General features: G+C 43.5%; 1 protein-coding gene across 1 annotated transcript in view; it reads right to left on the bottom strand.

Annotated features, from left to right (window-relative positions):
- Positions 1 to 24,586, bottom strand: part of ncanb (neurocan b) — a 142,149-nt gene that overhangs the window by 62,780 nt on the left and 54,783 nt on the right. The window contains exons 7-9 of the mRNA XM_047587719.1: positions 22,157 to 22,450; positions 20,311 to 21,162; positions 14,587 to 15,765 (exon numbers count right to left, since the gene is read on the bottom strand). Of these exons, the coding sequence (XP_047443675.1) occupies positions 14,587 to 15,765; positions 20,311 to 21,162; positions 22,157 to 22,450 (2,325 nt within the window). The remainder of the gene's footprint in view (positions 1 to 14,586; positions 15,766 to 20,310; positions 21,163 to 22,156; positions 22,451 to 24,586) is intronic.

The following is a 24,586-nucleotide window of genomic DNA, read 5'->3' as shown; positions in this document are numbered from 1 at the left end:
AATATTTTTTTTGGCAAGGATCGTCAGAATAAAGTTGCTAACACACCACCATGCAAACCTATTTTACTACTAGTGTGGAATTATCTACTGCATTAACTCTTCTCCCAACCAGAAGAAAACATTGTGAACACTTATATAATTATATACCGTAAAACCATCAAAATTTTCAATAATACTGCGATATACATTTTTGGTCACACCACCCAGTCCCAGTCCTAAACCCATCCATTTCCTGCGCATAGGAGAGACCTGTGTAGAAGCGGACTATGCAGTAATGTAGGGATAATTTTACATTTATGCTGATTAAATCACCTGTACACTGACTGACAAAGCAAAAAAAACTGTAAGATTTTTCAAATGCCCATGTTTAATCAATGCACTTTATAAATAGCATTATATATGAATGTATTCCATTTGCATGAGATTGTTCCAGAGAGTTGTGAAGCTGTGCCATGTGTAAGCACAGTAGTGCTTCAGACTAAATTTAAATTCAAAGTTGTTAGGATTCACCATTTCGGGTCGATAAATGAAGGTCCCATATTCTAGTGGCAATTTGAGCTTTTTACGAATCAATAAAGCTAAAAAACTTAATATTTACACTGGGATCGCTACACAACATGCACCTGCGTGGTCTAAAAACCCTTCCCAAACCTATAATCTGCATGAGTCACACATACTGACACGTCACTGCCAAAGAGGAATCTGACATCCGAGTTTCTCAGCCTGCAGTTTTAGCTCTAAATCTCAGCTAGACAAATGTCTCTTAAGGGTGAATCACAATCTGGACAGATGTCTGCTGCAGTGGAAAGGGCGGCGAGTGCAATTGACAGCTGAGGACCAGGTCATGGAGAAGTCTCAGTGAGGAAGGCTTCAGGAGGCAAAAGGAACATCTCCATGACCATGCAATCACACCACAGAGGCTGGCGCTGCCATTTTCTTCAATGCTGCACATAGCTCTTATTTGCCATTGTAAAAAATTGATAAGAAAAACTAGAGCGAAGACAGTGCTTGCCAACTGCTTACTCAAACATGTGGCCACATAAGAGCGTACGCCATAAATGTTGGGCCCAATTTCCTCCACAAACGTACCCAATTCCCGATATAATGCAACCAGCTCTTGCAACATCACCTTAATAATGATTTTAGAGGGAAATTTACCCAGCTACAATCTACCAGCGGTGATAACGACTACGGTAATGTAGACAGAGAGCTGAGCTGGGGAAGAATAGGACATTGATCCAATCTGCAGACAATTAGTAACGACTTATTACACACGAATGAGACAGTGTTCTTCGCCATCTGTCCACAAACAGTAGCCTGAAGGCTGAGTGGTGAAATCATAGGTATGGATTGTGTGACAACAGCAAAACCTCCATCCAAGGAAATTTTCTGCACGAATGGATAAACACACATGGAATCAGGCCACAACATCACACGTAAGTGCTTCGGTACACGCTCGCATCGGGGAATTTATTCCTTTAGAAGGCATTTTGGTGTTAATCAGGAAAGACTGCACATGGTGTGTGTGCATGCACATTAACTAAAGATGAATATACAAGTAAAAACATATTTTAAAAAGCCTGTGCAAGGGAGGACGGGAGAGGACACAAATTAAAATTTAGCATGGAGAAGCACAAGCATGAGAGGGTGAGAGAGATGGACTGAATGAGAGAAAGTGAAAAAGTGTCAGCTAGGGAGGGACAGAAAGTCACAGAGGGAGCTATCATACATTTCTTCCTCCCTTAATGCTGGCTGCTCGCTTATGATTAATTACACACTGGTCTCAAAATAGGTCGCTTCTTCCATTGCAACTGTGCATCTTTCTCTTTCGTGGTGAAAGATGGAAAGAGAAACAGAGAAAGCTAAAGTCTGAGGGACAGAGAGAAGAACCGTCCGGACACATGGAGATGAGCAGATACAGAGAAAGAGGCACGTTGAGCCTTACAGGGTCCAGTGTGACGCAAATGCGTAGTCACAAAACAGATAATGTGAAGTCTTCTTTCCTGACACTGAGCAGATATTGCTACATCTCTTCCATCCTGTGCGCAGATTTATGAAAGTGTGACATTTCCTGCTCCGTGGGGGTCATCTTAAGTTTTGTCGAAGCCACTCAGGAAAGAGATTATCTTAACTTTGTGGCATATTAAAGGAGATGCTTCTCAGTGTCAACTCCACACATACTCTTAGGATTTCGAATGGGCCATTAAAGGGGATCGTGAAATGTCTCGCATCCTGTGAAGCCTGAAGCCGAGCGGTTAGCAAATGCCGATGAGTGGAGGGTGGCAGAAAAGGTTGTGCTGACAGAAACACTGAACTCTGCATGAATAAGCGCGCGGCACACGCGGCGAAACTGCACACACACGCACTTACGTTTACTGTATATACACCTGCTTATCACCCACAGTGTGGCTGTGCTTAGACTCACTGAACCTTGTAATAGCTTTGCTGAGACAGAGATCATGCCTCAGCCTGTTCGAGTGTTCCCCCTCTACGAGCGAGATAAGCCATCACCTGGGCCCTGCAAGAGCTGCCCTGTTAAAATTTAATGCTACAGTACATGCCTAAAAGGTACTGAAGCACGCACAATGGTTAGATCAACGGTTAGAGCAAAATGAATGGCAGTGCTGAACTGCAAAGTACGGGCGAAAATGCGGCGATGGGGACGCCTCTATTAGCCTGTGGTGTGAAATATTTATACTGTGCTGTACTTGCATGATGGATGCAACGAACATGTGTTTTACATGTTTAGAAGCGATACATTATGCATTAGTGAACGTGTTCCTGTCAGTGCAGCATGTCGGCTGGGTTCATCAGTAACATCTACAGTCCACAGTTAAGCTTGTACTTATTTAAGTTGAACCAAATAAAATAGTCGTTCTCATTTTCAATCATGGAAACATTACCTAAGCTAAACAGGATTCAGATTCATACTTTATCGACACTGGGGAGAGTTGCTTTTCAGTCCGTACGCATGGCATATATAAGAACATATAACATAAGCACATATGGCATATAACACCCAACACAAAATCACATATAAGACTGAGCACATATAACATTCCCTGCCACCACCGGCACAAGGCGACTTAGAGGCCTAGTTCCTACAGTAAGATGAGGTTTGGATCCAACAGATCATCATGTTGGTAACTGATTTTGATGCGTGTCTGGCATCAGCACAGATAAACACTAGGCGATCAGACATCCATATGCCGTAGAAATAAAGGAAAGTTATTATTAACTACTCCTATAACGGAACAACGACACAGCTGCCAAGCGTTTCTCCACTTTTAACGGCCCCAACAAGTTAAAATCTCACCTGTGAACACAGTCTGCCAGATATGAACCGGGAAGTTTTTAGGCCAAACACCTGCAAAACACACAGTTGGATAAAAATGTCTGAGTTTGCCTTCGTGCGGCAAACGGGAAGTGATGTGAGAGAGGGAAAACCCTCGCTGGTGTCTGCCAGTCAGATCCCATACACAACTCTCAACTTTTAATTTAATGCTGTTTGTGTTTGCCGACCTCGAAGGAGGCACACTATTTAACATGATCATGGCCAAAACCACAAGATGAATTTAAGAAACAGCCCTTTAAGACTTTTTTTGTTATGTGAAGAAAAATAAAACCATCCTAAATATCAACAAGCACTGTCTGTTTGACCAGACAAATCTACGGTCCACTGAATAATCTCTTTGACCTGCGTGACATCAAATCCCCACCTCTCTCCTGACATGATGGACAGAGGCCAGCAGACTCTGAATATTATCCGCGGATCAGCGTCCTCTGGACGGACAAGTGACTCACTGCAGATGAGCTACAATTACTGCAACAGCAACCTGAATGCACACCGGGGAAATATAAAACCTATTTCTGCTGAAATATAGATAACGCTCCTCCCTGGCATAGAGATACAGCCCCCTCCCCTCCACACAGTCTTAGATTACTTCACGGTGATTGATTTACAGAGGTGAGCTACGCCAGAGAGGCCAGGAATGTGAAAGAGCACAGAAGGGGAGATGGAACGAGACAGAGGTTACGTTTACTTGTTGGTGGAGCAGCTCTGGTCTCTGCTGATGATGTCAGCGCCCCAGCTGCCAGTCTGCGGAGTCAGACAATTTAATGTGCACGGGAGTATTACACTAAACTCTCCAGCCCTGCAGCGTACGAGGTCATGCACACAACGGAGACAGTCAGCGAGCATCAACTCCCTGGAACCGATCTTCACGCTGTCCTTTTGCCAGCTTGAATCAATACATAACATGCTTGTGTGTCGTGGCATGAACGGCGTGATAAAAAAATAGAGAAAACGCTTGCTTTGGCTAAAGCGAATCAGTTCACCTTCTGAACACGTTTTTGTCGTTTCAGCTGCAATACTGCCCAGCTGTCACATCAAAGGTACTTCCAATACGTCTAATTTCAAGTTGAAAGATCAAATCAAATGGTTCTGATAATTTCTCGGTAGCATTTGTGTCAGACTGAACAAAATCACTTGAGTAATGAAAGACATGTTAATTGAAAGGCTAAGAGGTGGCTGCCAGGAGACAGAGGGAACTTGTTTTTCAGCAATACCTTGTCCATGTAGTCCATTTTCCAGCGTTTAATGTCACGATTGATTGGTTTGTGAAGCCGGATCTTAATAAAACTAATCAAGACACACAACTGTGTTAAGTTCACAAAATTACAATCGGAAGAAAGCTCTTGAATACCACTGGGTCAGGTGATTAGAGTCTCTGATCTGCCCCAGAGGGCTATTAAAACCCGCAGGAAGTCAGAGCTCGGGGACAAAATGACAAGTCCTATAAGTTGTGAATGGGAGCTTGAACCCAGCTCGGCCACTTCAAAAGCTGCAGACGCCACCCTGCACCCTCTGGGAATCCGCTCATATCGTAGAGGGAAGGCTGTACATGGAGCGGGTGTAGTGATGTGATTACTGTACTGAGCCCGAGAGGAGCAGACTCTGACAAAGTAGGATTGATGGGCACTGCAGGTGCAGGGAGCAGCTATTTCTGTCTGTCTGGCCACATGCTGAGCCCTGTCTCGCTGCTCATACACACCTATAAGGGACTGTCGGTCCATGGGCGAAAAAGGTAGAAACAGACAGAGACAGGAGACTGCAGCCTGTCAGGTAATGTGATCCACTATAATAATCCATTAATTATTTCTATGAACGCTGTAAAGCTGCAATCAACACTGGATTACTCAGACTACCGTGCCAAAGTATTAACCTGTTCCATGATATTATTTATTTAAACACTGTGAGTATCCGTGTCACTCATATTTAATGGAGAAAGTTCACTTGTGGAGACAAAAAAACAAAAGAGGGACAAAAACTTATATATTCCATAAACAACACAAAAAACAATTTGCAGTTCCTCCTTTCAATTTCTATGCACAGACCTAGTGTGAATTGAAACTTTCCACTTTTGACATTAACTCTTATCAGCTGCATAAACAACATTTTCCTCCTCTCTGCACAAAGCAACACGTGCACACACAGACACGGAAACTACGAAAAAAGCGTGAGAGCGACGATTAGCCACAGCGCCAGAATCCCGAGACAGCAGAAAGCAGTCGATGCGCTTTTACCGAGCACCTTGTGGACCGAGCGTCACACTGAATCAGCTTTCAGAGGACCAGCGAGGAGAGACACGCCGGCGCAGTTCAATACAACCCAATTCTGCTGGCCTGCACAGCGAGACTCGGCGAACAAATTGCGGGTCCCGCGGTTACAAGAGGGACGCTTGTAGCATCTCCGTTCATCTTAAATAAATTGCATTATCTGGGCTGTCGAAGTAACAGGAAAATAATCCATTCTGGCTTATCATCACAAACACATTCAACACACAGTAGGTGCCTTTTTTCGTTCTTCTCTCGAATGTGTCTTGAGATAATACAGGCTCAACTGAATTAGTTTTTTAGTATTCAAAACTATCTTATATGAACACAAATGCGAGAGAAGTGAGGAACTGTCTGTGATGTTCATAGTTTAAATTACTCATAGAATGACGTGGAGAATTTGTGTTGTTACACATCCACTGAAATTTCAGTATAGTGCGCGTGACTGATATGAAGCCCAAAGGGGCACAGATAAGGATACAGTTGTTATATTTGTTATATTTTCAGTAAGCACTGGTATGTCCCTGAATCTGAAATCCACAGTGCCCCTCTGCACACATGTAGGTCTGAGTCCAGGTGTGACTATACAGGAGGAGCATGCAAATCAGGCAGCCGGACAAGAGGCTGGTATTGGGTTACAAGTAGGTGTGCATTATTTATTTGTTTACTTAAACTTTGTGGAATGTGTCCCTAATATAATTATTCAGGGAAAACCCTTTGTTTCTGCTTGGACGAGCCTTCACTGACCTTGGATTGGCGCTGCACGTGTTGTGCCAATACAAGACAACCTCAATGAAAAAGCAGGACGCACACAGACAGTTTCCATCCCTCCGAGGACATAACATGGCGCATCCTGTCTCCTAAACCCTTACGCCGATCATAAAGTCCTAAAACAAGAATTCGGGTACCTGCAGTGTGAGAGAGCAAACAGAAGTAGGTCCCCACAACATAAGTAAAACAAGTACACACACACTCAGACAGGGGACTCATGCTCTCTTACATCGCATGTGGGCAGGAGGGTTTGCTTGGTGACTTGTTTAAACCTAAACAAAGAAGAACTACTTCACATGACCTCGTCGTGCCTCTTTCCTCAAATTAAACAACCGCAATTTGCAAACAATCCCTTAAAGCTCATCAACTTATTATTTACACTCCCATAGTCACCACCTTTCCCAATTTGAAAGGCCCCCCTCCGTCCCCCCCATGGATCCTTCCCGCCGGGACCGATCTGTGGGTGTCTCTGACATGCCCTACATGAAGGGACCCCTCAACCTTTGTACCTGCTGAGGGGCAGGCTGCTGTGTGATGCGTTGTGACTGACGCCGGGAGCCAGACACCCCTGCCACCGCTCCTCTCTCCGCCTTCAGCGCCGGCGAGAGTGAGAGGGAGTGAAGTCGGTGAGGCAATCTGGCAGCTCAAAACCCCCAGCTGGGTGCACTCATCCTCTCCACTGCCACTTCTCTGTTGCTCGAAAATACTTCAATTTGAAATCATACATTTCCCTGTTAACTGCGATGGCAGGCTGCTCCGTTTTTGACGACGTGCGGCCGCATGTGCGGCTGGTTAAATTACTGATGGATACGCGCGTGGCTGATGGGAAATTGAGAATGGAAGCGCGGGAGAAACTTATCAAGGAGGCTGCTATTCAAATCTTGTTGGTTGTGCTCCAGGAATAATAGAGTCTAATAAATCTACATCTGGACACATTTTATTTAGAGGTAATAAAACAGAAAGTGATCTGAACAACGCTATGTCTGCTTTCTCTGACCTCTGAGCTGAGGGGACAGAGCTGTAAGATAGAGAGGTGAAATATCCTTTCAGCCAAAGGAAGCAGCTTCCTGACGTTTAATCTGATGGTACCTGAAAGCTCCATTGTAACCGTCACATAACCCGGCCAGGTTAGTTTCTCCTGCTCTGCACAGCCACACAATGACTCCACACAGAGGATTATATTCTATCTGACAACACCCTGTCAAACCCTCTGTTTCAATCCATCCCCCAATTGGTGACACACAGAGGGGATGTAGCATTTTGCTTTATGAATCTCTACGCACCCTCAGGGGCCCTAAGCCTGGACCTGACAATAAACTCCCACAGACAGGGATTCATTTTGGGGGGAAATAAAAAAAACAACTTTTCTCAGTGAATCTCTGGCTGTGTTTTTAATGGGCTGACATATGGCTCACCAGAGGGTTTCTCTTATCTGGTTTAGAGAAGCGGCTAAATTAAAACGTCTACAATTAAATAGAGGCCAAAATGCCTCTTCCAGCATTTGATGGTTTCATTTGTTATGTGGCTAAAAGTTTTACTGTTTCTAGCCGCGTTCATCCTTGAGCCGGTTGTTTTGAATGTTTCCAAGGAGCCAAGAGCGGCAAATATGCATCGTATTTGGCTGACGTGGGAATAGCAAGATGACTTACGAAAAGATAAGTGGGAGAAAGGACTGCAAATCCTCTCACAACAGTGCTTTATGAATATGTGAGCTCAAAGCTGTAGTAATAATAAAACAAACACATGTTCAAAAAGCATATATTGTGCACAGGGTAGCCGATAGCTGACGCTTAGGAGCAACCGTTCCTGTGTTAGTGAGGTTCCCATTTCACTTTGGTCCGGTTCCCAAAAGATCTTTGGAGGCCTCTGAGAGGAGAGAATGTTCATAAAAACACCAACAAAACTTGTTTTTCAATTTTGGTGCAGATCTGCAACTGGTAACAGTCAAGAGAATCAGTCATTCATCTGCCATAATGGGAGCGCTGGGTCATACAATCTAAAAAATAAAATACAGCTGCTAGTGACGGGGCTCCTAGAAGCTGAATAATCACCAGGTTTTGTTGTGGCAGCAAAGATAATAAAGCATTTTTATGATGCCATCGAAGTGCCTGTTGACAACAGCTTTCTGGGCTTTTTCGTGCTCACTGCAGAATAGTAAACCAAAATGGTGATGGTATATTAGCTTTACAAATTTCATTGACTTTTACATGTATAAATCAGCACTTTCCATTCCCCAAAATGTCAGTGAACACCGATAACAGATATTTTGCTGGAGCACTTTGCCTGCTGGACAGAAATTTCCTTACTGAATTATTCAGATGCTGTGATCTACTTTAACGTTTGCAAACCAACAGCACTTTGCAAAAATGCAAATATTTGCATTTTATATCACTACTTTTGTTAAAATGACCTTTCCGGGCACAGCACTTGACGTAATCCATTGAGAGACGGAATGTATTGAGCTCTTCTGCTTGCAAACATGCACGAAGATGAGACTAATTTATTGCTGAAAACTGTTATGTCAACAGATTCAACACATTTGCTGAATCTGTCTGAGCCTGTGATGCACATCTGGACTTCCTAAAGGTTGATCAGGTTTCGCTGGAGGCTCTGTCTCCCCTCAAGGCTGTTTTATGTCACTCAGTGTTCTCAACTCAACTAAAAAAAAAACATGAAAAACAGCACAAGATGTTGACCCAAACTGATCAACTATCAGAGACCCTCCCCTCAGCCCATAGGATCTAAACACCCCCACTAATAACACACCCTCAGAAGGCCCAAGTCCATTCTCTGATGAGTCCCATTTGGTTTGGAGGAACAAGGGTGCCTGATTGGTGTAGGTTACCTCTTTTCTTTTTTGCAAGATGAAAAGCAACTAAAACTATACTTGGCCATGTGCATAGTTAGCAAAGCCACATTTGCCATAAGATCGGCAATCCATAAAACTTTTTGATAACACTTCCAAAGAATGTGCTTTAGGTCTAATTTATTCATTCACGTGGGAGGAAGTGAGCAGACCTACAGCTCTGTAAAATGCCACGGATTTGTATTGTGCTATTTTTGCTAAATGCTTATTTGTCCGACCTGTTTTGCTAGCGTGATAGCTTTTTATGTTGGAAGATAAGGTCGAATTGACATCTGCACTGCATCATAAGAAGATTTACACGACAAATTGGATTTTGATATCAACACCACTAATTAGTTAGTTTTCCGTACCCCAACGAACAGGGTTAAAACGGCTGTTATTGTCCACAACAACAAAGAATTTTAAAGACTGCAGTCTCCGATTAGACTTACTGCTACATTCTTAGGCTGGACATACTAAATTGACTACTGGCATTGACAGCTGCCTCATGTAGCCTTTGTCTGGATCAAAAAGTTTCAGTGGAGCACACCATCAACACTACAGCTGGCTAGTTAGTGCATACTGTACTTTCTACGACTGTGCAAAAGGAAGTAACTACTTAAACCACCAGGTGGCAGTAGACTGAATTTGTCATTCAAAAGGGGAAACTGGAAGGATGAGAGGTTGAGAAGCTAGCAAGACCTGCGAACATGCTCACCAGAGGGCTTCTCCTGATTCATGTTCATCAGTCAATCTACAGTTTGTTTATCCTAGATGATCAGAGGGTTGCAAAAATATTCACATATTGGGATGTTGTTTGTTGTTTTGTTTACAGTCATCACTTCCTTTTCTCTCATCGTGCACTGGTTCTCTAAGCCAAACAAACAATCAGACAAATACCTCTGACAGGAGTGGATCGGAACTAGAGTCACAGAAACTCATGGATGCTCCACCGCTAACAAACACTCAGCTGACAGCTTGGTGTGTCATGGATTCACACACTGGTTAGAGGGTGCTAGCATTATTTTGGAAGGATCAGGAAATGCAAAGAAATCATCAAATTCGACTTTCCTACTACAGCCCTGTCCCAGTTTACATGCAGCGTAAAAAAATCGAATAACTAACGGGAACATGTCCTCCTCCTCCACACTAGGTGGCGTTATGTGTCTTTTCAGCCGGTTAATACCACGTAAATTCCGTTTTCCAGTTGACCTATTACCGTCATATAATATACAAAAGTTGTTCATGCGGCAGACCGGCATCTCAAACAACAACCTGACGGATAATAGTACAGCTCTTTTAATCTCCTACGTAATACGTGCACTACTTATGGTGCAGGTAAGATATGCGCTATCCCTCAGGCGGTTCTTCTAGCGGCTCCGTTTCTCTTCTTTTTCTTCTGCGACCAGCTTTCTTGGATGTTTTTGTTCCAAGTCACACGCCAGCGCAGCGGTTGTCGAGCATGCGCACACGCATTATCCGATCAGTACTGCAAGTAAGTGTATACATGGCGGAGAAAACTAAATTCCAATTGCATTATTTGAATATCTTAATTGGATAATGAGAACTCTTTAATCAGAGTAACGTGTTTACATGCACTTGTTGTCCAGCTAGAGTCCGATTAAGGCAATAATTAGTTTTTTTCACGTGCATGTAAACGCACTGAATACCTGTAGCATGTCATGCTGTTATTTATGGACTATATCTACCACCTTTGGTATAACTCTAGCAAGGCCTACAGCATTTTCCCCAGGGTTAAGACAGGTGTTCACAGAGAGAATCACATCAGGGACTTTCCACTAATTCTGTGGATTTTCGACTTATATGCATTATCACTATTAACAGTCGGCGATGTACACAAAAGGCTCAGTGTGATTTCTCTGCAGAGTTTATTTAAGCTCATTTTCAACACTTTGGTTGCTCCGTTATTCCCATGGTTAACCGGATACAAAGAGCCTGTGCTCAGTCAGCACAGAGCCGTGTGTTTCATCCCACACCGCAATAGAACCCAGTGTCCCTCAAGGCTGTTCTTTAACAAATCCCATTCATTTAATAAGCAGCAGCCAGTGGCACAGGATTAGATTCAGAAGGAGTGCTTGATATGGAAAAATGGTGGAATTACACTGTGGGAAGAAAAAAGAAGCGAGACCTGGAGTTGAGCAGCTGATGGATGGACTTAAAGGGAGGTGGCACTTTTTTTTTAAGAACGCCTGTGACTCGAAGTGAATCCTGCTGAGGCTGAGGATTGTATGAGGGTCAGGTACAGCTAGACAGCAATTGACTGCCTTGTGTTGTATCACACTGGAGTTCAAGAGGCCATCAAAACATTATGCCAGGGAGAGTCATAACAATGACCAGAGGAGTAATAAAAGACATAAAGTCAGGAAGATGGGAAGTGGAAAAAATGAAAGAAAAAAAAAGTAAGGCAAAGATAGAGAAGAGTAAGAAGGATAGCGAGAAAAAAAAGATTGGAGACACATGGAGCGAGAAGCAGGAAAATCAATAGACTTCTACAAGCAGCATTGAGAATGTGGCCTCTTGCTGCTTGAGACAGCCGATCCAAGGACTCCAGCAGCCGGCAGACAAGCTGAACGTCTATCCACAGACCCACACTGATAATATGCCACCCCAGCCTGTGCCCGTCTCCATTTATCTCCGTCTTCCACCACAATACACACGCACATGCACGCACACTAACACCTACACACAGATACGACAACCTATTGGCTCTTCTCCTCCAAATTTAACACTCTAATTTGGTTGAGGGCTGGCTGCCATGTTATTGATGTTGCCAGAGGTCTGATCCATCTTGAGCCTGGGACAAGGCTCGAGTCAAGACGACTATAACTCATAGGCATCCTGTCCCCTGCTTGCCCGAGTATCAGACCAGCATTGGTAATTTAAAGCCCGGACAGACAGCCGATATTACTGTATGCACTCCTTTGCTTCATCACCCCAAAGGGCAGGGTGCCAACGCTCCGAACCATTCGGTAAATTTCCGTGCTTGTTGGAATGCACTGGGCTATAAATCAATTTTGTAACTTTTTTGTGGTGTTAGAAACTTCAGTAAGGGCAGCTTTTCAGATTAGACAATATGGAAATGAAGATGTGAGCAATTAAAAAAGAAATAAATTTAAACGTGTTTACTTTCTCCAAGTGTTCACAGTTAGGATTAAGACTTATTCTGTTTTTGATGGTACGACATGTGGGATGGATTATCGAGGTTTACTCCAGAGGGAGCTTGGCATGGTGCTTCTTCAGGTATATTAAGTTTTTTTTTATGTTTGTGTTTGTCCACTCGTCTGTGTGGGTTTAGCTGGAGGCCAGTGCGACGGGGAATTGGAAAAGCTGGATTTGCCGTTATATACCAGTGTCTTATCACACAGATTTATGGCCGAATAAGACACACAGGGGCCGAGTCTGTTCCAATAACAAACAATGAATGATGATTGGAAGGAAAATGTAAAGAAAAAAAAGCAGGAGGGAGATGAAAAGAAAAGAGGAGGTGGAGCTATGTGCTCCTTAGAGGCCCACATGACCATGTTAGTGTAGTCTCTGATCACTGATTAAAGTAGTTTGTGTATTCCTGCCCACAACATTGCAGCGCATACATTCACCCATCTCTCGTCTCCCCCCGACTCTCTATTTTTTTCCCCAGTGCTGTCCATCATCCTGTCCTTTTCCTCTTCTCCATCTCTCTGTCTCTGCTTCAACGTTTGGACAACCATTGCTGTAATATGCTCTGCACTAACAACTGACAACTAAGAAAGGTCACACTGAGGGAGGGGTCTCACGCTTCTAATCACTCAACAAGAGCACGGCCACGCAGTCAATTCAGATATCACTCTGATAAAGACAAAGCGTCCCCTTGCACTGACTGCTTTCTGTTAAATTTTCTTATGAAATAAACAGCAGGATGCGCAGCAGTGAGTACGGAGTCCACAATTGAATTTAAAGAAAGACAGAAAGTGTCCTTGAGCTGCCCAGTTACATTTATTTTTCTAAATGAAATCAATCTGAAGTATTTACACGTTCCCCAAATTAAATGATCGCGTAGCGGATCGCAGCGGGCATGGTCCAAGGAAAGCATTCAGAAAATGGAAAAAATATTGAATGCGGCACTCGACCTCAAACAAACGAGACGGGCAAGCGTTGAGCCTTTCTTACGGGTGCTGTGGTGCGTTCTCCTGAAATCACAATCTCATCAGAATATTCTTGTCCCGCAGTTATTAAAGATATGAAGTCCCCGGCCTCACGCGTAAACCAGAAATCATCCTTTGACAAGGTTCACTTGGTTTCTGTGGGGGGAAAAAAATCACTACTCAGATAATGGTCGCTATTTTTATAAGACGCGCGTACAGTACCAGCTAAGTCCCTTCCACGTGCAGACTTAAAAATGCACTTTACCAAGCAGAATGTCTAATGACCCAAGTCATAATTTAAAGATGGGTTCCCAGAAAATACAGGGAGCAAAGAGCTGAAGATGAATGAGTAGTTTTACTTAAGCAGGAGCATTCCTCACTCGAGAAAGACACACAAAACACAGAGCAAACACAGAGTGTTTTTTAAGATTACAAATTTAGACAAGGGAGAAATGAGTGTTTGCAGTGTTCATTTACTTTGTGGTTGTCTGCCACAGTAGCAGGTCCATTAACTATCAAAAGAAATCAATGTGAACGTGCTGAGACATCAGCACAGACACTGCTATTATTGTGAACAGTGAGTTTGGGGGTAAAGTGCGAGAGACGGACGTTGAACCGAGCACTAGAGAAAGAGCAGACTGAACATGAACAAACTAGAAAATGAGGAAGGAGAAAAGACCACAGTCAATTACGAGTCCCATCTTGTAGTTTGTGTCCACATTGATTTGTTGGGGACTAGGATCTCTGCCTCTACCCAGCTCACCTAATTGCACTCACTCTGACCCACTAATTACTTCACTAAGACCTAGTTGGTCTCACCTCACTGCACTGCCTCGCTGTCTGGAGCTGTCTCGATGCCGGTGTGGGAGGAAGGGACAAGGAAAGGAGGATGTGAATGCAAAAGGAAAGAACCAGGCTGGATTAAGAATGCATGATGTGTGTCAGAGGAAGGGTACCGAAAAGAGATGTAAAATGAAACAACAAGTGACAACAGTAAGAAAATAGAGTATATGTTGTATATTTGAGGAGGTTTGCAGAGGTTGTGAACTGTGGAGGGCATGCAGCAGTGTTTCCATACTGCTGTCATCATACTGTTTTTCACCCCTCGTTGAGCTGCATACATAATTAAATAAATAGCTACTGATTAGGCAATTACTCTTAATCATGAAGCTGACAGTTTTTTTCACTAGGAACACCACGGAGCTCACTTACCTGATGGGTTCAGCCCAAACGCCCAGTTGGGTATGAGGATGTCAAATGGTTTATTTGTGGCTTTGTTGTCTGTTGTCATAGAGGTTTTGTGATCCTCTGATTTTGGGCCTTTGGACGGTGTCCATTGACTTCCCACAACAAAGGACTCAGAAACTGCAGATCGGGATTCAGCTTCTGTGGAGCCAGCCCTGGAGTCTGATGTGGCGGTGGTCAACTGAATGACTCCAGTAGCAGTTTGAGATCCTCCACTGGTTGCTGGAGTTGCTGAGAGGTCGGGTAGGCTTGTCATTGTCTCCTTCTCTTCCAGAACCCATGATATGGAAATAGATGGCTCCTCTGTCTGGGAGCTTTCGGACGGAATTTCTGTGGCGGTTGCTGTGGTGGCGGGGACCGTCTTCTGTGCATCTCTGTCTGAAAGCTCCACGGTGGTCACCTCAGAAGTTGTCAGAACGTCCATCAAAGCTTCTGTTGCCATCACCTCATTCCTGCTTGTGCCTTTGCTGTTCTTCCTAAAAACTGGAGTGAAACCTGAACCTGAAGTACTCTCTGCTCTGCGTGACAAGGCAGACGAGAGACTGTCAGAAGGCCGCTGGACATAAAGGATCTCTCCCCTGGCCTCCTCTGCTGTGTCTGGCTCCTGGGATGCTGGAGGTGGGGTAGTAGGTTGCTGCACCAGCTGCCACAGGGACAGAGTAGTGTGTGAAGCCACGGTGACAAAGTCGCTATGACTGAGTGAAGCTTCGGTTTCAGGTTTGACACCGCTGCCGGCCAAATTGTTGACTTTCAATCCAAATCCACCAGGAAAGTTGCTCCCTTCTCCACTCCCCTCTATCTCCCCTAATGTGCCTCTGGAAGGTGGAGTATTAGCCCCTTCTGCATCTTGGTCCTTGCCCTCCCCCGAATAGTTTTCAGGGTTATCCTGTCGAAGGGAAGTGGGCAAGGTCATCACTTCCAGTGGACCAGCTTTGGCTTCCATCGGCTCCCAGGTGGAGTGCTTACCCACGTAGTCCACATTTCCAGGAGGGCCTAGTTTGGAGCTACGCATGGACTTGATAGCCCACTGGAACTGGCTACTGGAGCCAGGAGCAAAAGGAGGGCTTCCTCTGGGAGCCTGAGGAGTGGATATGTTGATACGCTCAGTGGGGGGTGATCTCTCAATTGGAACCGATGCAGGGAATCCTACAGGGAACAAAGAGACAGATCAGACTAATTAATACAACCTCTGCATCGGGGGATGGGTGGGTTTAATTTTATGTGGAATTAGCAATTAAAAATTCAAATCTGGCTTACAAGAATCCAATGAAACTTGTTCAGGGTGCATAGTTTAAAAATTATTATGGAAACAAGAAACTGTCTTAGCAGGGGCACGGCTCTGCTGCAAACAGTGGCTTGAGTCCAGAGCCAGTGAGAATTTAACCAATTCCCGTACTCTGTTGTGTTGACTATCATTTCTTTCACAGTGAAAGAATTTTTTTCTGAATGCACCTTGAGATAACAGAATGAATCAGCAATTCAGCGTAGGAGGTGGGTTAAGAACTAAGGAGATGACAATCCTTGAGACAGTGTTCCTGGCTAGATGTCGTTTACAATGGAAATGGTAAAAAAGAATCAAGAAACTTTTGATTGAGACATTCAGTCTTAGTTTAGAATTTAATCATTTGAAGAAACACTAAGTTAAGAGTGTGGTAATAACAGGTGTTATCTATTAAGCATCAAACAAGGCAAATACTTTTTATTCTGAATGGGTGGTTTGAATATCTGAATCTAAATTTTCAATACCTGTTGATTCTGAATATTCACTCACTATTCACTACTATACTTTATTATACTATATTCACTACTTTCAGTACTCGTCAGTATCAAAGTACCAGCTGTCCTTTCTTGCCCCTCTTTTTGTTTTCCCTTTTTCCTCACCACTCATATAATAACGTGTTGTTCTGGTGTTTCGAACAAAGTTCAAAGCTTCCACAGCCACTTTTGGAGGATTAAGTTCACCTTGCCTACTATCCTAACAAGTATGCGTGTACTGCTACTTGAAGGTCAGCTACAGTGGGGCGCATTTGCGGCTCAAGAAGTGTGATGTCATGCTGGTGATCTTAGCACAAAATCTGAACGCTGTGAAAAACTATAGGCTACTGTTATGGGTGTGAGTATGTCTATGCATGCATATATAGGTATATATTTATTTTACTAGAAAATAAAATGGCATTTTTTTTGCTTGCACTTGCTTTTTCTTTTGATTGTGTGAACAAAGGCAATACCTCAAGAAGCTTTCATTAAAAATAGTATATAAAAAAAATAGTATTCTTGCTGTACGCCTCTTTTAATAACAATCTAAAGTTTCATATCCTCAGAGTGGCAATTTTTCCTGTGAACTAAAAATGGTATAAAAATATCAACTTTTTGTAAGGTATTGTAACAGTGGAAACAAGACTTTAGATTGCAATTTAAATATTGCTCAATACTTTGGAGAACAAATATGTGAAATCCCTTATACATGCCTACCATAACATGATGATGTGCTGTCATAGTTATTCACCCATGATTCACTTTTGGACAATGAATTTTCTAATCTAAACTGTATCTGTTAAGTCTAAAAAGTGTTAACTGTCCTTCTTTAAATTTGCTGGGAACTGGGATTTAAGCTCAGTTTTCTATTTTTGTTTTAAGATGTAGGCAAATTGCATGTTTTGGATTTTTCTCCTCGCCAGTGGAGCTGATCAAGTTGCTGGAGTTGCGGGTCCCACCTTTTGTGGAGGGGTGATTGCACGTGTGCACACAGATAAACTCAGACCAAAAGGAAGGGGAGGACGCATTCAAATGTAATTTCACACTCCTCTTCTCGGCCCCTGTTTTCCTGATCCCTGCGGATTTCTTTTACCCAAAACAACCTCTTGCTGGAGCACAGTTGCCGGTGGTGAGAGAAGCCATGTGGAAAAATGCAGGAGCAGTTGCGACACGATAAGCAAATGACTGGCTCCACAATAAGCACAATCTAAACGTGTTTATTTAGACGAAGTGGTCCACTGTACCTTATCAGCTTACGCCCTTAAACCAGACTCTGTCTACACCATCAATAATTCATTATGGCTGCATCTCTTCTAACTGTGTGTGTGGGGAGGGTGGTGTGTCATTTTTAAGGGCATCAGTATTACCAAGAGGCCCAGCTAGTGTTGGTACCATCGTCATAGTTGTCAGAAAAGAACAGCAATACAGCACAACAAATGACCACAAGAGGAAGAGAACATACACAAATATGTTCACGCATAAAATATTAAAGTGTGTATAAATTATTCATAACGTTCGCTGTTGCCTTATGCCTAAGCGAGGCTTACGAGTCTGAAGTTCATTTCCATAAGAGCTATGCAGCCAGGCGTAATTGTCCTATTAATAATCCAAACAGCTAATTACACACTTTTACTACACACACGGATGGAAGTGAGAATAATTAAACACATTAATCTGGTTTGATCATCTATGTAATGACCCATGTAATAAATAAAATGAGACAATTAAGCATAGGTTTGGGTGATTTCATGGCGCTATTTAGAGCATGGTGGAAGTTCAGTTGTGCTGCTGTAAATCTGTCGGCAGAATAAAATAATAATAATAAAAAAAAAAGCAGCAACTCAAAGCAGAAATGCTGCAAAAACTATTTTATAATAAACCGTATTCAGAAAGTAATTGTGTGCTTCCACTGTGAGTGGTTCTGCTGTGTTGACTCCACTTTACTGGAGTAAACGGGCTGAGAGAATCCCCCGGGTCAGGCAGACATGATATTAAATTGTGAAAGTGGAGGCTGGCGATGGGAGAAAGAGAAGGAGAGCGAGACAGATGGCACCAATGCCACCTCGACCCATCTACAGATATTGCATCTAATAAAAAAGACTGAGGGGAAGTTATTGCATGGCCACGTGAATCATGTAAGGAGTATCTCTGCTCACTTCAGTCTCAGGGGTTGACAAGAATAGTGTGATACAGATATGTATTCCTTTGACAGACGGCCAGAGCTCCAGTGCAGAACTCATTCAAACATTTGATGGTTATTTCCATTAGGCGCTTGAGAAAATAAACACTTCATTAAATAAAATGTTTAAAATATGTTGATATGTGGGGGAAATTATCTCTCTACCCTCAGAGACCTTTTTTTTCTTATAGTCTTCAGAATAATTTCATTCAATATCAAATTCTTGGCAAATTCTCAGATGTACTGTCTGCAGAGCAAAGCTTTGCAACCCCCACAATCAAAGCGGCAACATGGCACCATCAATCGCTAAGGAGTGTTGAGATCCAAGAGACAGCCCGCGGTGTGCAATAACTGAGTTAATTCGGCTCACTGACGCCGGTTTAAGAAGAGACATCAGTTGGCCAGCTTTCCATCACAGTAACATTAAAGCAAACAGCGACTTCTCCTCGCTCTCCTTCCACCATCCTTCCCCATCTTCCCTCCTTCTCAGACTACTCCTGCCCCTCGTGCGCTGCTCTCCCTCGCTGTAGTGATCATTACCGCCTACCTTCAGAGAGCCACTTCCTAATTGGCAGAGACGTACACGGAGGTTAGAGTGAACGGCAGTGCAGCCCAACCCCAATGTTAATTGGATAAGGTTGTGAATAATGCATGCCGACTAAAGCCCGGATTTTCATTAATACCTTAGGATTGGGTTGCTATGGGATTTCAGGTAGCACAGCAGTGAGCATTTATATTAATAAAGCTGGCAATTGCAAAGTGAGGAAAGCCTAACACCTTTATTGAATCATTCTTCTGGCTGTCTGTGTGAGAGTGTTTGTCTTACTTTGTATCCTCCCCTTTTAGCTGCTGCCAAGGATGTGTTATTTGTGGTGGCCATTAAAGGAAAAGCAACCCAAGGCTGCGGTGCACTTTCTTCTTGGCTTCCGTCCTATACATTTCTGCACTGTGCTGTAATTTGCCGTCACTGTAGATGCCTCGCTCCTGTAGTTACTGGTTGACCAATCTCACAGTCACAAGCTGGTCCTTTCATCTTCAGTCTACTCCTTCCACGGCACTTAGAAAGCGGGGCGCTTTTAAGAATGTGCGAGCTGAAAACTGTGAACTGGCGACATTTTCTGTCCTTGGGTTTGTTGCGCTGTATCATCTCTGAAGGTAACCCGATCCAAGGTGGATGTAACCTGTCTGACAAGGCCTTCAGGTTCTTCAGCACTCACTCGCCCATGCAGCACGCACGCACATCCAACACCTACATTCGCATGCCGCCCTCCCCGAAGCATCTGTCCTCAAACACACTGCTTCAACCTCTGCGATGTCTGGTAAGTTGCTGTGCTTTCTTTCCTCATCTTAAACTTTGTAATGTTCTCTGTTTAATTCATCTATAAACAAAGCACTCCATCAGGAAATAAGAGAATGAAGGAGGAACGGTCTACACTCCAACAGTTTGCGTTACTGTACGTGATACGTCCCTTCTGTTTGTTTGCAATTACCGTGTAATTAATTTTACAGCAATACTTCAAATTGCCCTACAAAGGAATACATTATATCATACTCAAGGGAAAAGACGAGCTAGAGGAATGGAGACGCAGTGACTGCTTAAAAAGCACGACATGAACACATTCTGCGTTTACAGGCGGCATTTAAACACATTTTCAACACCCCACCGCTTGAGAGCTCAGCCTCATTTCTTTTTTAATATTGCATCTGTTTTAAAGGTTAGAGTTGAATTCTAAATACACAGAGAGGTGAGTTCTTACCGTTAGCAGTGGTTTGAGGGATGTCTGCGTCCTGCTCTCTTGGATGGGTGTTTGTGTCACTGTGACCTGCGTTTCGTACTGCAGGCACTAATCGAGTCAGAGGCAAAACCTCTTTTTCCTGCTCGGACAGACCCTCCTCTGGACTGTGCGGCTCACTGCTGGAGCCCTTGAAGGAGAAAGTGCCACTTCTGCCCTCCGTTATAGCGTTGTCCATGCTGCCCTTGTTCCCGCTGGGTTTGGGTATACTTAGGTTCCTTCCGGATGCTTCTCCATGCGTCTGGTTCCCTTCTGCGTTTTCTTCAGGTACCGTGTGTCCCTCTTCAGTCTCGTTGCCCTCTTCATCCCCAGTCCAGTACTTAAAGGGCTTCATAAGGGTGTTAACAAAGTCAGTCAGAATACTATTAGCCGTCTGAGTCTGAGGGGTGGAAGAAGCTAGGGGGGATAGCGTTGGGGTGTTCGGTCCAAAGGAGGTGCCATCTTCTTCCTCGTGGGCAGAACCTCCGTGGCTTTCCAGGCCTTCGAGGTCAGACAGACCTAAGGTGTTGCTGCTGTTTGTGCTGTCAGACTCGCCCTGGCTAGATTGGCTCGTTTTTGGTCCATCTTGCCTTTCATCCCAGCCCTCCCCGGGATTTAAGTGAATGACCACGTGCTCTTCTGAGATCTCGGACGAGTTGTTGATTTCAGCAATGGAGGGGACCCCTGCTTTGTCCAAGTCAACCAGGCCGGTCCACGTGGAGGTCTTAGCAAAAGGGGCACTGGGCTGGGCTTCAGCGGCTGAAGGCAGGGCCTCTTCTGCCGGGTTAGCAGTCTGGTACAAAACCTCTGCCGCCTGGACCCCCGCCAGCTGGTGGGCTGCAACACACAACAACATTTCACTTGACCCGCTTCATCACAACACAAAACAAAGCAAAATTCGCAATCAGTACTACTATTTCATTTTTCATTGTCAAAACCATGTCTGATTATTAAATATTAGCATTAGCATTAGCAAATATAGCATTAAATATTAAATTCAGAGCACCATACACAGTGTTATGAACTGACAAGCATATCACGAGTGGGTTAGTTCATGCTGTATCAGTGGGAGTGCACCAAAATAATCACATGCACCATTGTTATCGAATCCAAGCTGACTATTAACATTTTTATGTAATTTTAGGCATTGCTTGTTTTAAATATTAATGTTAATGTGCATACAACACTGGCACGGAAGGGCTCATCTATCAGATGTTTGTTTTGACAGATTCACGGCTGCTTTTCTCTCACGCTGCTACTGTTTACTTAAAATGATTGGTTTATGCAGATGTTTTGCCTCAGCGATATTCATGCGCTGACACTGTGAGAGATGGAAGTGTCTTTTAATTTTAAAACAAAATCTGTGGAAATATACATCTTCAAATCTTAATTTCCAATCTTTTGCAATCAGTGTAAACCAGGAAAACAAAAATAAGCTCAGGGGTGATTATCTGTACTGTGTCAGTGTTGGCTGTAGTCAATCCAGTGTGAAGATGGAACTTATTCCAGTCACACTTTGCACATGTTAAAAGGACAAGGTCAGAGCTCTTGTGAACCCCGGCTGGTTTTACTGTATTCAGGCTCTCGCCCCTGTTCACTCTCTTTCATCCTCTCTCCCAGGCTTCACTACACATGAGATACAAGCTCTCAAATCCACCATGGGGGACACAAATGTCACACAGTGTCTTCGCAAGTCCCTCATGTATGACACAAACATGCCTCGCCAATTAAAAACTAGAATGGGAAGCAAGTCCCCAGACCCTGCTATTGTTGCCATGGCAATTACCACAAATATGCTCCATCAACCTCATCATCGCCGAGCCCTCAGTACCTCTGTAGCAGTAGGCATCAAACAGGGCCGTGGTGTCAGGGAAGCCGGTGCGATTGGGGTTGTTGTAGACGGTCCGCACACCGGGTTCGTCCCCGCCGCAGTTCCTCCGCGGGACGTTGATGGGATAGCGGACGCTGCCATCAGCCAGCCATCCAGGGTCACACTGGTCCAGACCGGCCTGCCAGGCCAGGTAGAGCTGCCCAACAGTGGCCAGCTGGGCTCCCAGGGAATGGCAGTGAGTGGAGGCGGTGGCAAGACTCAGCTTCTCTGGCACTGTGGAGTGGAAGACGTCACCTGGAAGGAGAAGGAAGAGGAAAAATGAGAGGTGTGATTGTGTGCGTTGCCGAGCAGGGACATTTACAGACCAAGATCCTTTTAGTTTAATGGGCTTTCAATTGTAGGTTTTAGTGACTGAGTTGATTTTAAGGTTGTTGAATTGTACAAAGTGGTGCATCTGTTTCTTATTCTGTGTGTCAGTCTGTCAAATCTCTATCGTTTTCTGTTTTGTCAACTTGGTAGGAGAATTGGTGGAGGGGGAGATTGAAAAAAAGAAGGTTCACTTGTTATGCATAAGAATGGACTTTTTTGTTGCCTACAATAATAAAAAAACAACAGCACTCAAAGTACAGATTATGCACAGACAGTTCTTTCGAAGCAGTTAAAAAAAGGATCTAAGACAAGTAGACACAAGGAGACACAGTGACAGAAGGAGAAGAAGAAAGAAGAGCCAGAGGAAAGCGATGTTAAAATAGTAATGTGGAAATAGGCCAAGCAGAGAGAGCTCAACAAGACCAACACGCCTACCCTGCGCAAATAAAATTAAAGGAATTAGATGATGTGCTTGTAATTCTGATGAAAACTATACGAGCGAAAGAGGAACAGAAGTTGTGTGTGTGGATCCAGGAGATTCATTGAAAGAGTCAGGAATGATGATCCTGTTTTATTGAGCGGGGAGGAGACGGGTGAAGGGTCAAGATGCAACTAAATCAAAGGAGAAAGGAGCAGCGACGCAGTATGTTAGAAGAGGTGCTAGAAGATAATATGAACTGAGAGACTGATGAAATATTATTATGTATTTGAGACTACATTTTTTAATGTAGTGTTTTAATGCCACTCTGTTAGACCAGACCAAAATGAAATATATGGCCAGTTGGTGTGTAATGAATATCATAGTGTCATATCACAGTGGATAACAGTGATTAATTTTTTTTTAATTTTCTTTTTTCTTTTTTTTAAATGAATAAGGGAAAAAAGGGCAGCCAATAATTTTGCTATGACAGATGACAATTATCTGAGGAGTGTTTCAATCAGCTCTTTAATTTCCCTAATAATGTTGTAAACTGCTGGATATAGAGTCTGGAGGTGGTCATGTAATCTTCTCAGCTCAGCGTCTCTCTCACATACGGGGTGTTCATATTGTCTATAATTAGCTCTGAAAACTCGTACTATCATTACGCTTAATGACAGTTGTGGTCGTGCTGCCTCATAATAAATGACCCAGATAGACTAACCCCTGGAGCGGGTCACACCGCAGTGTTAAAAGGCTTTTTTTCGTTATTATGATTGTTCTCTGGAACATGCAGGAGGTTAACAAAGTATCACAAACACTTCCATTTAGTCGGGCGACTCAGATGGAGGTGCTAGTGATGTGAGTGCAGAACATATGCAGTGTTGATATTTAACCGCTGAGCCTGTAATTTCTGGTGAGGACAGACGATGCTCAGCACAGCAGGGAGTAGGGAGTGATGATAATCACTTCCTAGAAGAAGGTAGACCCTGACTCTACAGTCAAATGCTGGATTAGAGGTGGAATGTGGAAAAGTTGCAAGAACGGAAACAGTGGGAGGGACAGGGACATTGTATACATTTTTTCTTTGTCCATGGTTAGAGGCGAGACTTCATCTCTCTATAGTACAATCAGACTTATTTCTATCTCTATCCATGATGTTTAGGCAATGCAACAACTAGGGTTGGGTACCATAATGACTATAATGGTAGTAACCAGACCAAAAAAAGCAATGCAGATTTCTGTGCTTAATTTGCATCTGCACCTGATGGAAATCCGGGGTCAAGCCAAACGCTCAAAAGTTTGACTGTGCTTGAACTCAACTGGCATCGGCAACCTGCAACAAGTGCATCAAGGCGACATTGTGCAGGGAGGTAACACCTGGAATTTGATTAAACATCTCACGACGAATATCTCACGAGTCTTTGATAGACTTCTAGACCCCAAGCCACTAATTATGGTAGTTGTACTGATTCATTTATTTTTTGGTCTTATTTACATTATTTAAATTAATATTCTGCTCAGCTTGCACAAATTTGCCTTAAACATATTAACATATTTTGGAAAAAGTATGCATGTTTTCCATTTCTTAAGCACCAGTTTGGGCACATTTCAAGCACCAGCACCGTTTCAGAAGCATCAGT

Source organism: Mugil cephalus, chromosome 6, assembly GCF_022458985.1.
Source record: "Mugil cephalus isolate CIBA_MC_2020 chromosome 6, CIBA_Mcephalus_1.1, whole genome shotgun sequence".
NCBI lineage: Eukaryota > Metazoa > Chordata > Actinopteri > Mugiliformes > Mugilidae > Mugil > Mugil cephalus.
Note: the sequence above shows the minus strand (reverse complement) of the source record. Positions and strands in the feature narration are given on the sequence as shown.